The sequence below is a fragment of the Oryza sativa genome, chromosome 2 (assembly GCF_034140825.1).
Source record: "Oryza sativa Japonica Group chromosome 2, ASM3414082v1".
NCBI lineage: Eukaryota > Viridiplantae > Streptophyta > Magnoliopsida > Poales > Poaceae > Oryza > Oryza sativa.
Window position 1 is genome coordinate 25,453,064 of NC_089036.1, and position 17,269 is coordinate 25,470,332.

A 17,269-nucleotide genomic window follows, 5' to 3' on the forward strand; every position below is an offset into this window, starting at 1 on the left:
ATTTTCGAAAAATATGCAAGCTAAGGAATAAAGAATAAAATAAGGACTTAAACTAACTGGAGAGATCAATGGTCTTTTCGTAAAGAGTTAGAACTAAATGAATGTACTATAATTGTAATGATGAAATGCACATGGATATAATACAATTAAATGCCTTTTAACTCTTTAGTTTTATACGGCTAAGATCCTAGCCCTCTAATGGATGATAAAATTTTTCATTTTAAATAGAAACAACTTTTTTATGTCTGAACAAACGAAACATGGTTCGGGACCAACAGTTCTAAAGTTCATATGAGACAAAAGAAACAGTTGAGTGGAGTTGGATTTTGTGCTCAAATTGTTGAATTAGAAAAATGGGAGCAGTTGCTTAGAGTGAGTGATTATTTGATGGGTCCTTTGAGCACTAAGAGAGCGCTATTACTTAATCATGTACTATTGTGCAATCAACATAAGGAATAAAGGGGATTAATTTCAGTTTTTATTAAGACAACAGTTACAACAACATCAGAAATAAAGGGGATTAATTTCAGTTTTATTGAGACAACAATTAATGCAACGAGCTAGCGAAGTATTCTATTGAATCGATGGCTGATATTTAAGATACACAACGATCCAATGGTTGTGATATTTGTGATGATGTGGCTTCACATACTTCTAGCTAACGGTGACACCTGTATAGATATTACTACCGTCTCTTATCTAATTGCTCATTTAGTTTACGTTTATTTGTAATTTGTAATCTCCGTAAAAAGCTAAAAAATACTTATATTTTGTGATGACCGATGAGTATTCTCTGCACGCAGGCCACCTCCTGCATTTGTTTTTTTGTTTTTCCAGATCCCCGGAATCATTTCCCGGCAGAGAGCAATCAACAGAGGTCCCTAATTCTGTTGATCCGTCTGCTCTCATCACCATCAATTTCCCCCTTTTGCTAGGGCGTTGAGATCAGAGAGCGACGTGCAGACTACTCGATCGATTGCAATGGTACGACCGTGTCTGATCGATCAGGGGTATATATACCTTCTCTTCTTCTTTAGCCGAATTTGTTATCAGGTTGTATCACTGCATCTGCATGCATGTGTTTGGAGGCCCTCTTCAGACGCAAGCTAGACAACTTGTAAAGTGGTCACTTGATCTCCACACACCAACCAACCATTCTCTCTAGCTAGCTTGTACGTATTGCATTTTGTTCAGTCAATCATTGATCGGATTGTTAGTGATATGCCCTAAAGGCAATCATAAAGATAATTGTATCACATACTATGTTTACATATTTATCCGACATTGTTCCTTAAAATAGATAACTCCTTATTGGTTAATGAATATGTCATTCTTTCATGAGACTCTTTATGTTGTTTGTTACTATTTCTAAAGAATCCCTAATCAAATATCATATGTGGAACAAATATATTTATATGATCAGCACATGTATTAATTGATGATCATGTCTCATGGATCATGGTATAGAGATACCAAATTAATAATGTGGACACATGTTGGTGAACATGTTGTTGGATAGACCCAACATGAGACGCTGCAAGAGCCATATGTGTTGTGTCATCAGTGATCTCATTGAGTGTTGGTGTTGAATCCTTAGACCTGAGATTATCATGGTTCTCAACATGTGTAGTAGCTTACTTAGGGACTGCTAAACGCTACTCCGTAATTGGGTAGTTATAAAAGTAGTTTTCGGGTATGCTATGAAACATGTAGTGGGATATGAATAATCAAGATGGGATTTGCCCCTCCTATGGAGAGATATCTCTGGGCCCCTCGATGTTGTAGATTATGGAAGTACATGGCCATGCCAAAGGTGATTGAGGAGTCAATCACAAGTTATATAATCTATCAACAGGTTCGAGTGAATGATTGAGCTATTAGAGGATGGCACATATCTAGCTTTGAGCTTAATCGATATCGTGAGGCAAAGGGGTTCATACAAGTATACACTAGAGGTTCAGCTGATATGATCTTTATGTATGCCCGGTGGGTCAATACGTTCTGCTAGGGGCCGCTGTTGACACGTGGACCGAAAAGGAGTTTTCGGGTTACAGCCGAGTATATACGAACCTACAGGGTCGCACGCTTAATGGGCCGGAATAAGGGGATTGGATAGAGATCCAATATAAGCTTAATTCGGATAGGGATCCGAATAGAAGTCCTACGGGCCTTGGAGGCCCGAGTGATGGATCCTATATATTCGTGAGGGGTGTGACCGGCGGAGGCATTGCATCACATGAGAAACCCTAGCCGTCACTTTTCTCCCCGAGCAAAACCCTAGCCGCGCGCGGGTGTTAGCACATCTGCGCGTGGCGTTCCGTCCCTATACGTGTGGATACCAGTAGAGGCGCCGCTGGTTTGCGGTGCTGATCGGCGTGGGAGTACGGCGAGGAGAACGCACGAGGAGGAGAAGGTCGAGCCGGTGCGATCGACTACTTCCTCTACATCGACGCGCGCTACTTCGCGAGAGTTCCTTCGACTTCTCAGCGTCTTCTTCCGCTGCGCAGCGCGTCGAGTGGTAACGATCTATGATCTAATACTTGCATGGTTCCTAGTTTACGCGATAGAAAATTTTGATTTATGCTATCGTAGCCTACGCGTATCCCAACACGGATACTTTACCTGGCATGTTGAGAGAGAGAACTCAACAAAGTCCAGATGAGATCATGAGGACCAGTTGGTAGTTAGTTTAATTAGGTGTTAAAAGAGCTTTTCAAAGGGAGGTTAGATTAAGTGTTTCTGGTCAAATTGTCTCACTCACTCAAAACTCTGATTTAAAAAGCTAAATTGAGCTGGAATTGGTGCAAGGAAAGTATATGGTGCTCAATACTTCCTGTGGAATTTAATCTGTCAACCTTATCTTATTTTGAAGCTTTGGTGAGAAGAGGCATGGTTGGACTGAACAATGTGTTGGCTACTACTACTTACCTTAAGCTGATGGTGGTGGAGTAGTGGTTGGAACCAACTTTCAATTCTAGCTAAGCAATAACAATCTAAACCTTTAGGTCAACCAGAGCTCACTTTCTTTCACAAAAAAGAAAAAAAAACACAGAGCTCCCTGTCTCACTCTCACCTAACTCACCAGAGGTAGAGAGGTGCACTTCATCTAATCCTAACCGGTCCTTTCCCTGAAGTGGGCTCATGGCATAGACCAAGGTAAGATTAGTAGTTGTTGTTTGGTAGATGAAAGGAACACATTCCTTACTGGTTTTTGCTTAGCCATCTGAGGAAGCAAGCCAAGCAGTGTCAACAACCTTGTGATCCAAAGATGGGAGCTTTTCCTTTGCTTTCTTCAGATTTATTTCTCTGCCTTTTCTCATAAACATAACCGAATTCAAGAATGCACTTTTCTGTCCTCTCTGCTGCTGCGAAAACGTTCTTGGTTTGGGGATTTAAATCCAGCCTTGCTGAGAGATCAAGGAAAGGAATATGATGCATGTTGCTAACGAGATGGTCGGTTAGTTGCATATGACAACTACCTAGGGGCACATGGTGTACCTAACTAAGACATGTCCAGCATGATACCTATCAACTACTAGCTACAACCATGTTGTACACATCTCTTCTCTCGACGCCATTTTTCGTTAGAAAGACTCTGTACCACCCAATGGATGCTCATAAATTCTCATAACCAATATTTTCTTGCGCTATCTCAGTTGTCAAAATGCTGGTACTTCACTGTGAACCTTCCTTGGATCGATGTGTATATGTTCTTTATCAATGAACTAAGTCATATTTTCTGCCTTTGTTTTTTTGTTTTTTTTTTTAAAATGCTGGTACTGAACTAATTACGCTTGATAGGCTGATGCCCCTGTACTCACTAGTCACTACCGACCGAAGACTTCACATTACAAGCTAAGGGTTCGATTGGATCTTTCATCTTCTCTGAGGAAAAATCATTTCCGTGGACAAAAGGACATGAATGCAGTAGTAGTGGCATACCACTTATAAGTTATAACCACATATTATTGGTCACAAGATGCAATAGTCTATTGCTCATTTATTTGTCAGGTACATAAACAAACAGTTTGTGTACATGTTCTAGCGACTTAAACGGGACCGTACAACGAATCTTCAGTCATTTTTACATTCGTCATTTCTCTGTGATCAAAGAAAAACAAACAAACATTTTTCATAATAATTAGGCGTGTATGTTTGGTCATAGGAATCCTATGGATGGAAACCACATGGTTCTCCTCAGTTTTTCTCTTGTTTTTTTTTCAGTTGGAATGATAGAAACAGGGGGCCTCTAGACAAATGCTTCTTCTTACATCAAACCATGAGCTGTCGTTTTGAGTGTGTGTGTGTGTGGCTGCCTCTACTCTATGCACCTTCCATCCATTAGGAGCTCTCACTCATGAAGTGGCAGAGGATAAGAATAATCACCTAGCACCAAGTCGGCCACTGACCTAGACTTTGACAGGCTAATCACTTGCCTGCTTCACATACACAAGTTCAGACTATTTTTTGCAAGTTGAAGCCTTCAATTGTGTTTTGTCATATGATGGTTGTGATTAATCATGTTTACTAGAGCTTGGCTGGAACTGTCTGCCTCAAGACTTGGCCCAGGCTACAGCGAATAGGTCAAGCACTCAAGCAGTATTAGTCTGTTAATTGGCAGCTTCTTCCAGTCAGCTCACTGACTCGCTCTTCTGATTGTTTGCAAGCAATCGCGGTGGTTGGCAGGCACATAGTTTAGCATTTCTGCTGTTCTTGTGGGGGCATGTGTATCCTAAAATTGTTTTAAAATTTGGAAGAATGGTCTTATTAGCACAAGGTTGAATTTAACACAATCTTATCAATCATATCCAAAAACATGACTATTCCTATGCTTATCCAATTGATTTTAGGACAAAGTAAACAACCAAAATTCAAGCTGAAGGAATTGCAAGTGCAAGGTTGGTGACGTGGCGCACGCCTACAAGTACTCACTCTACCAATCTAATGGAAGTTTTCTTAACCATGATACAGTCGCCACTCGCCAGTCTAGCACGAGCAGTATGGCCATGAAAATTATTCAAGAAATTAAACCATAATATTTTTAAGTGCTGTTTTCCCCATGTCACCATTTTTTTTTGGTCAGTTGGCACATTTTCGTTTTGTTTTTGGTGTGGGGTAGCCACCGTGGTAGGTAAGCTGCAAAGCTTTCGAGCTCTTGTTAGGTAGCCATACCGATCAACCTGCTCCTAATTTTTCCCTGTAGTTTTCTGATTATTAAATCCGCCTGTTTGATCCAGAGCAGCAAATAACTAACAGATCGGAACAACAACAGAGCATCATTTGCAGTGACACTGAAGTACTAGAACAGATCAGCACAATCAGCAGAAATGTCGTACTGTAGCAAGTGGCAAGTAGCCTTCTCACTGCACCTAACGACTTCGATCCGACCTTGGCCTGTCGGTTTCTGCTCAAGGAAGCTACCTGCAAGCTCGATCCAGTTCATCAGCAGTTACAGATCGAACACTAGGTCATCACTTACACATCAATGGAATTAAAAATGCTGGTCAGGAACGAGTAGTTGATCAGTGTGACTGAGCTCTACTCCTTCCATCCTTAAAAAAAAAACTTTTTATACACAAATATAGATGTAAGTTATATTTAGATTCATAGGTAAAAGTTGTTTTTTTTAAGCAGTACTGAGAGATAGTAGTTGCAAGTAACATGTACCTGAAATGAACTTAGTTTTCAGGTCTAGAGAAAAAATGGCCACTTCTATTAATTTGCTCCTCCTGTTGGCATTAATTTATGGCACCTTCATTTCAGTGACCACACTAGCACACCAACACATAGCAATGATTTTTTTTTTTGAAAAGAGAACACATAGCAATGATGAACAGAAAAGGGGAGCAAATCATGCCTAGTCAAGTAGCTACCTTTGATTATAGCCCAAGAGCGAAACTTAAGAGCGATTTGGACATCGCTCATGAGGTCATGCGCCTTTGTCAAGTTTTTGTCCCAAACGGTAGGTGGATGGCAATCTCATGGCGATTGGTGACGCAAACCCCCATTGATTTGTGCTCGCCCACTGCTTAAAGCCTCTTTAGTTCGTGAAAAGAAATTTTTTAAATGTCATATCAGACGTTTGACCGGATATCGAAAGAGATTTTCGGATATGAATGAAAAAACTAATTTCATAACTCGCCTGTAAACCGCGAGACGAATCTTTTGAGCCTAATTAATCCGTCATTAATAAATATAGGTTACTGTAGCATTTATGGCTAATCATGGACTAATTAGGCTCAAAAGATTCGTCTCGCGATTACCCCCTAGCTGTGCAATTAATTTTTAATTTATCTATATTTAATACTCCATACATGTGTCTAAATATTCGATGTGATGTTTTTGGGAAAAAGTTTTAGGCAACTAAACAGGGCCTTACTAGCAATGATCAACAAACACTACGAGTCCATGACAACTCAATTTTGCAAGTCCCAAAGAAAGCGATGCATTGAGCTGAAGACGAATTCGAATCACAGTTAAGCTGAAGACATTGTATTATAGGATCAAAACATTTCTATTACCACAACTTTTTAAGGATGGAATCGAGTAGCAATACTTTCACCCCAAAATACAGTTTAGCGACAATATCTTAGAAAAGCCGCTTGCTTTGCCGCCATGGCTGGCAAGCTGAGCAGAGCAGCTAACACAAAGAACACGAGATCACTATAAACCAAACGGCAACGAACGAAGAAAATACAGGGTCTTTTTTGTCTGAAGATACACGAAGCGGTTCGTTTTCTTTTATTTTTAGTCTCCTCTCCTCCTCGATGATGGGTGTATGGCAATGGCAATGGCGATGGGATCTTGGCTTAGTTGATGGGAAGGGGCTCGCCGTTCCACTCCTTGAGGCAGTCGAGCATGGGGTCGATGAGCTTGCCCTGGCTGATGCCGAGGAACACCTTGTTGCACTCCTCGCCGGGGGACTTGAGCTTCTCGCCGGTGAGGAATACGCAGCCGAGCTCCTCGCGGACGAAGCGGTAGAGCGGGAACGACCGGCTCTCGACGATCCGGTTGGCGACGGGGGCGGTGCCGTTGGCGACGGCGACGCGGGCGGCCTCGATCTCCCGGGGCAGCGCAGAGCGGAGCTCCTCCTCGAACTTGGTGATCTTGGAGAACACGGAGGCCTCGGGCTCGGCGTCGCCGCTGGTGAGGGCGTGCTCGACGAGCACGGCGCGGAGCTTCTGCATGAGCGGGTAGTTGGCGCTGCACGGGTCGTCGGCATAGCTGAACACGGCCTCGCGGTCGATGGCGGTGAGGAGGTTCTTCTCGCTGAAGCGCGCGCTGGAGAGGTCGCCGGTGGGGTTCATGGTGAGCACCTTCTTGGCCACCTGGGTGACGCAGTTCTTGACGGAGCTCTTGATGTTCTCCTCGAGGTGGCGAAGGTCGACGGCCTGGCACAGGGCGACGATGTAGGTGGAGGTCATGAGCTTGAGGATGTCCACCGCCTCCAGGGTCTTCCTGGCCGAGACGAGACCCAGCGAGTTCACGTCCTGGTTGTGCTGCTCCGCGCTCTGGACATGGTTGGTGATGGGGTTGGCGAGGTACTGGAGCTCAGAGCAGTAGGAGGCCATGGCGATCTCGGTGCCCTTGAACCCGTAGTCCAAGCTCGGGTTGCGGCTGCCGGCCAGGTTGGAGGTCAGCCCGTTGTTGTAGAACTCGTTCACGAGCTCGGAGAACTGCGCGAACATGAGCTTGCCGATGTTGGCGATGGCGAGACGGGCGTTGTCCATGGACACACCGATGGGGGTGCCCTGGAAGTTGCCGCCGTGGAGCGCCTTGCCGCGGTGGACGTCGATCACCGGGTTGTCGTTCACGGAGTTGACCTCGCGCTCGATGGACTTGGTGGCGGCGCGGATGACCTCGATCTGCGGGCCGAGCCACTGCGGCGACGTGCGGAGCGCGTACCTGTCCTGCTTCGGCTTCAGCAGCGGGTCCATCTCGTTCACCTTCTTGGCGTGGCTCATGAACGAGCTCCCGGCGAGGATGTGCTCCATGATGGCGGCGGCCTCGATCGACCCAGGGTGGTGCTTCAGCTTGTGGGTCAGGTGGTCGGTGTACTCCGGCTTGCCGTTCATCACCTCGCAGAACACCGCCGAGAGCACCTCGGACAGGACGGCGAGGATGTTGGCGTCGAACATCACGGTGGCCGCGAGCGCCGACCCCACGGACGTGCCATTGACGATGGCGAGACCTTCCTTGGGGTTCAGCGTGAAGAAGCCACCCTCGATGCCGGCGAGCTTGAACGCCTCGGCGGCGTCCACCTTCCTGCCGTCGGGCGAGATGGCCTGCGCGTTGGGGCGGCCGGTGATGAGGCCGGCAATGTAGGACAGGGGAACCAGGTCACCGGACGCGGTGATGGTGCCACGGAGCGGCAGGCACGGCGTGACGCCGGTGTTGAGCAGCTTGGTGATGGCCTCGAGGATCTCGAACCGGATGCCGGAGTAGCCCTGGAGGAGGGTGTTGATGCGCACGAGCATGGCCGCCCGCACCGTCTCCGACGGCAGCGTGTGGCCATCGGAGCCAGTGCCGAAGATTCCGGCGTTGAGATGCCTGCAGCAGCAGAAGCACGCACATGGTCAGAGACGACAGATCGACAGCTAGATGCAGTGGATGCATGGATGGCTACTACTGTACAGAAAACCGTTAAATTAACTGCCAAGTTGCAGCCCAAACAAGTAAACCAGACGACAAATTGGAACAACTGGTTGTAAACTCTTGTCCTCTGTTACAACTCGCATCGGGATTTGGAAACAAGAACACCCTATGGCCCTGACAATTGTACGACTACTCAACATGTTTTTTCCTTGAGTCACTTGTGCTCCCGGCTAACTGGCACGCGTGGGGCGTGACACGACTAGATCTGCACAAGAACCAGTCCTACAAAAATATCCCAGTATACATTTTCCATCGAAATTCCATTTTCAGCAGAGAAAGAAAGAAAAAATCTATACGCGCATTTATCCATAAAACTATTAAATACAGATATAGTATATATCTTCTGACTTCTCCACCATGATACTCGTACGTGCCGACTTGTCAGTTTGTCACCCATCCTATGGCACATATACTACTCCTATATCCTACCACTGGATTTTTTTTCCGCCAACAAAATTTTATACTACTTTTATTCATTTTTCTAAAGAACATATGTATATTTCTTTTCAAAGCATATAGGAGTAAAGTATGTACCAACAAAATAAAGTGGTTTCCTGAGAGCGTGTCACCGGGCGGGCACAGGAGGAGCGTGACCTGTTTTTCCGCCGCGCACGCCGGTGGCGTGCGCATACTCTCGGTAGTACGACGAGACCACCGCGCGGTGCGGGGAAAACGACGCCCCACCAGACGCCTCGCTCGCGCGAACTCGCTGTGTCGCGCGCGCCGGTGAGATAGATCTGGCCGTTTTTTTCTTTTTTTTTTTCAACTGGAGCTGTGCTGGTGGTGTATATACTACACATGAGACAAGTTTTCCAGCTTGGTACTAGAATTAAACAGCTTGGATGCTGTACTTGACTTTATGCTATGAGCAAAAAATTCCATGCTGGTAAGGGAGTGCATTTATTTGCTTCTGTTTTTTTCTTTTGCTAATAAAGAGTAGGAACAGCCCATGAATCTCAGGGGATGGCCAAGAAAAAGGGCACATCGCTTTTTGCCTTTTTTAACTTGCATTTTATATCTTTGATGCTACTGCTACTCATCAGTCATGACTCATGAGGTGAGCTGGGATCATGAGCTGTGTGTCTATCTATGGGCGAAGTTGTACTTCTACAATAAGAAATTCATAAAAACTCCCGGTAAACGCGGGGGGACGAAGTGGTTGAAAGTGGATCTATGCTATCCATAGCAATTAAGGCAGTAATGAAGTAATTAATTGGATGATTGTTTTTTACCTGAGGAGCTCGACTTGGAGGGCGGGGCCGTCCTTGGTGCGGCGGTGGGAGGTGCCGCCGAAGCCGGTGGTGACGCCGTAGATGTCGCCGCCGTGGGCGATGCAGTTGAGGATCCACTCGCTGCTGGCCTTGACGCGGGGGCGGGCCTCCTCGTCGAGCTCGACGGCGACGCCGGCGGCGTCCTTGGCCTGGGCGACGGCGGCCACCTGGCCGACGCGGAGGGTGGCGCCCTGGATCTTGACCAGCGGCTCGCGGAACTGCGCCACCATGCGCTTCACCTCGTCGAGGTGGCTGCCGGCCATCTCGGCCGCCGCCGCGCCCCAGTTGAGCGGGTCCTCCTTGTTGATCGGCCCGTTGCCCGCCATTGCTACGGTGGTGGTGGTGGGCACGAGGAGAAGAGAGGATTCGATACTGAAGAAGAGCCGGAGGAGAAGGTAGTGAGCTCTTCTTGGAGGGAAATGGAGGCGGAGGGGGCGCTTAAATAGTGGCGCGGTGGACGGGGTGGGCGGGTGTAGGTAGGTAAGGCCTTTTCCTCTCTTCTCCCTCTGCCTAGTGGGTTGGTTGGTGGCTTGTATGGTGGATCTATAAAAAAAAAAGATATATAACTTCCATCCTACTTTACTTTTTTGTTCCATGGAGAATGGTTTTTTCATGTGCACTTGAACATCACTACATTATCATATTTGGCCAAAATTAATGAAGGGCCATATTTGAAACACATAATTTCTCTTAGTTTCTATATGGGTCGAACTATTTCTTGCGATAATATTGCCCGTGGTCCAAACACGGAACGATGATTATGACTTTCAAAATTGAAACCGCCGTCGTGTTCACGAGTAATCTAACCAACCTGATGAAAAATTTGGGACTTTTTGAATGAAAGTGCCTCTTTTTTAGAAAAAAGAATTTGTGGTGTGCATTTGCCGATGCTTTTGCTCACTTTTAAGAATGTTTGTTTTCCAATGGTTTTCCCTTTGTTCTAAAACTTTTCTGTTGTTGGTGATCACGCAGTAGCCAGTAGGAAAGTGAAGGAGGGACAAATCTCACCAACCCTGAAAAGGAAAACCAGGCTGCTCTCGAGTGGAAACCGGAGTTGTTGGCTGGACAATTATTGCGTGTGCATCTCTGCCGAACAAAAAAAAAGAAGAAGAGAAAATCATTTGCTCTTCGCACTCAGCAGCACGCTCTGCGATTATTCACGTCAGTGCAAGGTCACTACACCTTAGAGATAGATAGATATGTCTCTCTTAATAAAAAAAACAAAACAAGGATTGATAGATCGATATATATCTAGAAGATATACCTCAACACTTCAACAGACATTTTAGACTCATTTGCTTGGATATTGTTTTCCACATTTGCTGACTGTGTGAGCCAGCACACGGCTGGACTGTCAAAATGGCAACCAGAATCTCCCCCTTGTGCAAGGATCACAAAAGAACAGAGCTCCAAATCATGTTAAAAGAGATTATAACCAGCACTCTAGCAGGTATTGCATTTATGTGTACTAATTAAGGAAAACCTTATGTAAAAATCCAAATCATAGATTCTTATCGGTTTTAAGTTTGTCTATCTCGTTAATATTATTTTGATGAGATACGGACAAATAATAATTTTAAGGGGACAATGATATATAGATAGATGTTATAAAAAAATGGAGTTGACATATGTGCGTTTTAGGAATTGGTAGACTACTTGTTTAGGTTGGTTCGGGGTCGTGATACAAAGAAAACAAAAATTTATTTTTCTGTAGTTACAAAACAAACGAATGTGGAGATAAACCCAAATCATAGATTCTTGTCAGTTTTAAGTTTCTCTATACCGGTAATATTCTTTTGTTGATATACCAACAAATAAAAACCTTGAGGGGGTCAAGCGGTACATAATTGTTATAAAAGCGTAGTGACATATGTGTGGATGTGTTTTAGGTATTGGTAGACGACTTGTTTGGCTCGGTTTGGAGTTGCAACTCAAAGAAAACAAAATTTTATTTTTATAGTTACAAAACAAATGAACATGGAGATAAATCCAAATCATAGATTCTTGTCGGTTTCAAGTTTGTATATCCCGCAATATTCTTTTGATGAGATACCGACAAATAACAACTTTAGTGGGGGCGGGGGGGTAACGGTCGATAACTAATATAAAGATGTAGCGACATACGTGCACATGCGCTTTAGGTATTGGTAGACGTGCGTATGCGTTCTACGTATTGGTAGATGACTTGTTTGGCTTATTTCGGAATCACAATTCAAGGAAAACAACATTTTTAGGTTTTTTTAGGTACAAAACAAACGAATGTGGAGATAAATCCAAATCATAGATTCTTGCCGGTTTTAAGTTTGTCTATCCCGGTAATATTCCTTTGATGAGATACCGACAAATAACAACTTTAAGGGGGTAGCGATAGATAACTGTTATAAAGACATAGCGACATACATGCACATGCGCTCTAGGTATTGGTAGATGACTTGTTTGGCTCGGTTTGGAGTCACAACTCAAAGAAAACACAAATGTAGTTTAATTATAAAACAAAAGGATATGGATATAAATCTAAAGTGTAAATTCTTGTCAGTTTGAAGCTCATCATTCCTGGTAAATATTCTTTGATGAGATATCCACAAATAACAACTTTAAAAGGTAACGATAGACAACTATTATAGAAGGTAGTAACATATGTGCGAATGCGTTCTAGATTATTGGTACACGATTTGTTTGGCTCAGTCCAGAGTCGCGACTTAAAGAAAACAACATTTTACTTTTAGTTACAAAACAAGCGGATGTGGATATACATCCAAACCACATATTCTTGTCGGTTTTAAGTATTTTATCCCGGTAATATAAGATAACAAATGTGTTTGTGGAATCAGGGTTAATAACAAAAGGCAGGGGTCAAAAAATTATATACCTTGTTTCAGAGTAACCTTCTGAGCCAACTTCTTGGACATATATTTTTTCCTTTTCGCATATTAACATGGAAATATCTATGGAGTTTTGTTATAGATAGACTACAAAAGTAAGGATATCTGCGATATATAATGCATTGATGACAGCTAACCAAGATAGACATGGGCATGCCTTATACTCCCTCCGTACTCATAAAGGAAGTCGTTTAGGATAATGTTTAAGTCAAACATTGGGAATATAAATCATAAATAACTCTCAAGTTGTTGAGTTTGAAACTATAAAAATTATATGAATATATTTGTCTTGAAAAATACTTTCATAAAAGTATACATATATTACTTTTCAATAAATATTTTTATAGAAACAAGAAGTTAAAGTTGTGTTTTGAAAACCGTGTCGCTATCCAAAATGACTTTCTTTACGAGTACGTAGGGAGTACCCTCGTTAGCTTCAAATTTTAAAAGATATATAAGAGGCACCTAGGTCAAATACATTTATTTGGAGACAAAGTGATATGCAACCGCAGCCCTTCATATCTAGCACTACCAGTATCATTAATCAACAGTGGGAAAAAAAACAAAAATTGAATGCAGTGCTAATAGTAGTGCTAGGGGGGACAACATAGAATTGGTCATGGTTGCGATGGTGCAGTAGATAACAAGACGATCAAATTTGATTATAATTTTATCATGGTCTTTCCTGCTTCTTGTTTTCTTTAATATAAGTCAGTTATAAATTAAAATGACATATGGTGTTTTTTTTTCCAGAAAAGTAGTACTAGGTGGAACAAAAATCAAAAGATGAAATATCTTCCATGCCTATTCCTATTAATGAAGTTTAGTGAGATGCATGCCTCCAATTAATTGTTGGTGTGACAGGTTGAAAGTGATTCTCTTCTCCCACAGGATTCCCCTTTTAATTAAACCTGGTTCAGAGAAGTTCATCGTGATTATATTGATATGGAAAAAGTACGCCGAAGACCTCTCAACTTGTCATCGGGGTTTCCCAGACTGCCGGGGCCGGGGTTACCGCGCCCCGGCAGTAAGCACGGTTACCGCGCGGTAACCGCACCGCGGTAACCGTGAAAAACCGTACAAAACCGTGCAAAATTTATCAAAAATTCAAATTATTTTTTAAATTTATTTGAATTTAAGGAGGTTACCGCGGTATTTATATTACCGTACCCCCGCGGTAAGCCCGGTAACCGCGCGGTTACCAGCGGTAAGTCGAACCCTGCTTGTCATCGAGTTACAAAATTGTTCCCTAACCGCAAAACCAGATATATGACACCCCTCAACTCACAAAACCGTACACTTTAAGTCCTTCGGTTGTTTTGACCCCAGTTTTATCCGATGTGGCTGCTGAGTCAGCATGGGACCACATGGACCCCACATGTCAGTGTATCCACGTCAGCACCCTCTCTCTTGCCCCTCTTCTCTCTCTTCCTCCTCTCTCACATTCTTCTCGTTTGGATAGGCCAGTCGACAGGTGGAGAGGAGGTTGGCAGTGTGAGGCAGGAGAGAAGGAGGGCATCGGCGGCCGGCGACAGGCGACGTGGCGGTGGCAGCAACAACAAGGGAGAAGGGGAGGCGGTGGTTGCAGAGGCCGCAGGCGTGGAGGAGGGCGTTGGTGGTCGACGACGGGCGAAGCAGGAGAAGGGGAGGCAGCGGCGCACGAATTCACGCCGCGGTTGCATCTCCTCCGCCGCCGCACCACACTGCGGCAGGGTCGAGCGAGCCATGGAACATTGGCATCAAGGTGGAGCAGCTAGGTACGGCCGGCAGCCAGTGGGGGAGCAGCTGGGCGCGGGCGACGGGCGTAGGCGGCGGGGGGAGGAGCTGCGCATGGGCGGTGGCTGGCGGGGAAGCAGCTGGCCACCCCACTTCCATCTCTGGCACGAGCCGCTTGAATGCCTCCGTGTGGTGCTCGTCGTTGTCACCGGCGAGGCGACGCATATCCATGACACTGGCTGAGTCGTCGTACTCGGCCTCGATGAACATGACACCTAGGGAGATGGCCGCAACAGAGTAGTCGATGACGACATTGTCGTGGGAGGGGCGTTTGAGCTTCTTCCCCGACGCCTGCCTCCCGCACGCAGCTCCTCCCCCGCCGCCCACGCGTAGCTCCTCCCCCCGTCGCCCATGAATTCATGCTCATGGGCCCGCTTCTCCTCCGCCGCCGCCTCGTGGGCCTCGTCCCCTCCCTCCTCGCGGCGCACCCGTTCGTCTCGCACGACGTCAGCGTCGCTGCCATTACCGCCGCCACGTCACTGCCATTACCGCTGCCGCGTCGCCCGTCGCCGGGCACCGACGCCCTCCTCCTCTCCCGCCTCATCCCGCTAGCCAGCCTCGCAGAGAAGTGAGAGAGAGAGAGGAGGAAGGGAGAGAAGAGGGGAAAGAGAGGAGGTGTTGACGTGGACACGCTGACATGTGGGGCCCACGCTGACTCAACCACCACGTCGAACAACGATCAAAACCGCTGAAGGACCTAAAGTGAATGGTTTTGTAAGTTGGGGGATGTTATATATCTGGTTTTGCGGTTGAGGGACGATTTTGTAACTCGATGACAAATTGAGGGACCTTCGGTGTACTTTTTCCTATTGATATTCCGGACCAACAAAAAAGATCTGGCCCGATCCATTGCCTCATCCCAATCGGCCCAAGCTTCGTCGGCCTAGGGTTACCTACATCAGAAATAAGAAAATGGAAGCATTTTAGAGGGTGGATCATGCGACTAACAAGTAACAACCATGCCGAATTGCTGTACTGGCTGTCTGAAGCTAAGCCCGTATACGAACACCAACACAAGGCCAGCCAAACAATTGAATGCACTATTCAGCGGACAATAGGAGTATATTATTAGTGTATTGCTCAGTTGAAGACTTGTAGCCTCATCTTTTGCACTGCAAGAAGTACTCGTGTTACTCATGGCTAAAAACTCTTCACGTCAGTTTGTCTGCAGCACGTGCGTGTGTGCAGGTTTATCTCAGTTCCTCACAGGATTACGGCGATGACGACGAGAGGCCTTTCTCTTCTCTGACCGTCTTTCGATCGCATCCATCTGCATTCGTGCAGAGTAGTAGTCGGCTGCCGCTTCTGTTCCAGGCCGAGATAAAGTGACAAAAACCACGGCCTGCAAATTCAACATCTGAGACACTACCTACCAAAAAGCCGAAATGGTACTAGCTAGTTATGACTTGGTTGCATGGATTGCTGGTAGAGGTTTGGTTGAACACTACTACTACAACCTCTAGATGGATGTCTTTTTTCTTTTTTCTCACCTAGTATCTCAGCTGAACCTAATGATCGATGTGTTGTCCATATCCATTAATCCATATGCAGCTCTGAACTGTACTCCTCTGAAGCAGACAGGTAGTTGAACTGGCTGTACGTTTCTTTTGCGATCAGATACATGACAAGGAGCATGCTTCTCGGTTTAGCTTACGCATCTGCAGAAGCCAACGCCGAATGATGGTTTGTGAGCAGTGAACGACTACGAAGGCGAAAGTACTATTGTGTGATTGTGAAGCGGTATATTAGTCTTGTATCTCTGACTCTGTCATTATTCGAGTTTTACTCAACTGACATAAGTTTCGGTCCTTTTTTTAAAAGAAAAATAATGGATAGAAATCTGGCCTCTATATGCACAAGTGGATATACACAGCAAATGATTGAGTTACAGTCTCTGCCCCTCTTTAAAATGCTACGACCTATACTCTTTCTTTTTGCAAACATCTCTTTCTTGAACTCTGATCATGAAGAAAAACAGAGTTTTCTTGTTTTAAATAGAGCTAAAACTGAACATCTTTGGTTGGTAGGAGTATTTTTCTGCTGCTTTTTTTTCTCTTGTGTAGTTTAGTTCTATCCATAAAAGCATTTGGCTAGGCGGCAGGAGCAACGAGAAATCTAGTAGCAGCATGTTACGAACAGATAGCTGAAGCAAGCTCTGGATCTGGTCCTTCAATCTCGCATCTACTTGCAGTTAGGAATTCAATTGAAGCTTGCGGCTACATCACGCCATGTGCAGATGTGGCCTCTAATGATCAACTTAACTGTTCGTCTATTGGGTGCCCCTGCAGTAATCATGCGCTTGTATATAAAAGGTCCTGTACTGTGGAGAAAATTAGTGAATAGTGCGGACAAGTCTCCCAGGAATCTTGCATCTTTGCATTTGCAGCTGCAAGCAAGGGTGTCAACCTCGTTGCACTGACACAATTAGCTGTCATAAATGGGGGAGTTTCTATCGGTGAGAAGGATCGCTCATGCCCCCATGGCTGTACATCAAGGTTGGAGGAGCAAACGAACAAGGCACGTTGACGTCTGAACTAGAATCATTTTTGAAGTCTTGGGCCGTCTTTAGTCCCTGTCTAATTTTTTTTAAAGTATACGGACACACATTTAAAATATTAAACGTAGTCTAATAATAAAACAAATTATAGATTCCACTTGTAAACTGCGAGACAAATTTATTAAGCC

At 45.0% G+C, this 17,269-nt stretch overlaps 1 protein-coding gene across 1 annotated transcript; it reads right to left on the minus strand.

Annotated features, from left to right (window-relative positions):
* Positions 1-6,476: 6,476 nt before the first annotated feature.
* On the minus strand, positions 6,477-10,370 carry LOC4330034 (phenylalanine ammonia-lyase-like). The gene is made up of 2 exons (NM_001401906.1): positions 9,888-10,370; positions 6,477-8,550 (listed from the first exon to the last, which is right to left on the minus strand). Exons 1-2 carry the CDS (start codon positions 10,250-10,252, stop codon positions 6,810-6,812), a joined length of 2,106 nt encoding a protein of 701 aa, NP_001388835.1. The 5' UTR covers positions 10,253-10,370; the 3' UTR covers positions 6,477-6,809.
* Positions 10,371-17,269: the final 6,899 nt, after the last annotated feature.

Bases quoted from the DNA above. Each gene is read 5' to 3' on its own strand.
- LOC4330034 (NM_001401906.1), bottom strand. From the start codon at position 10,252: ATGGCGGGCAACGGGCCGATCAACAAGGAGGACCCGCTCAACTGGGGC. The intron at 8,551-9,887 runs GTAAAAAACAAT...CTGCTGCTGCAG, and splicing joins CTCCAAGTCGAGCTCCTCAG to GCATCTCAACGCCGGAATCT.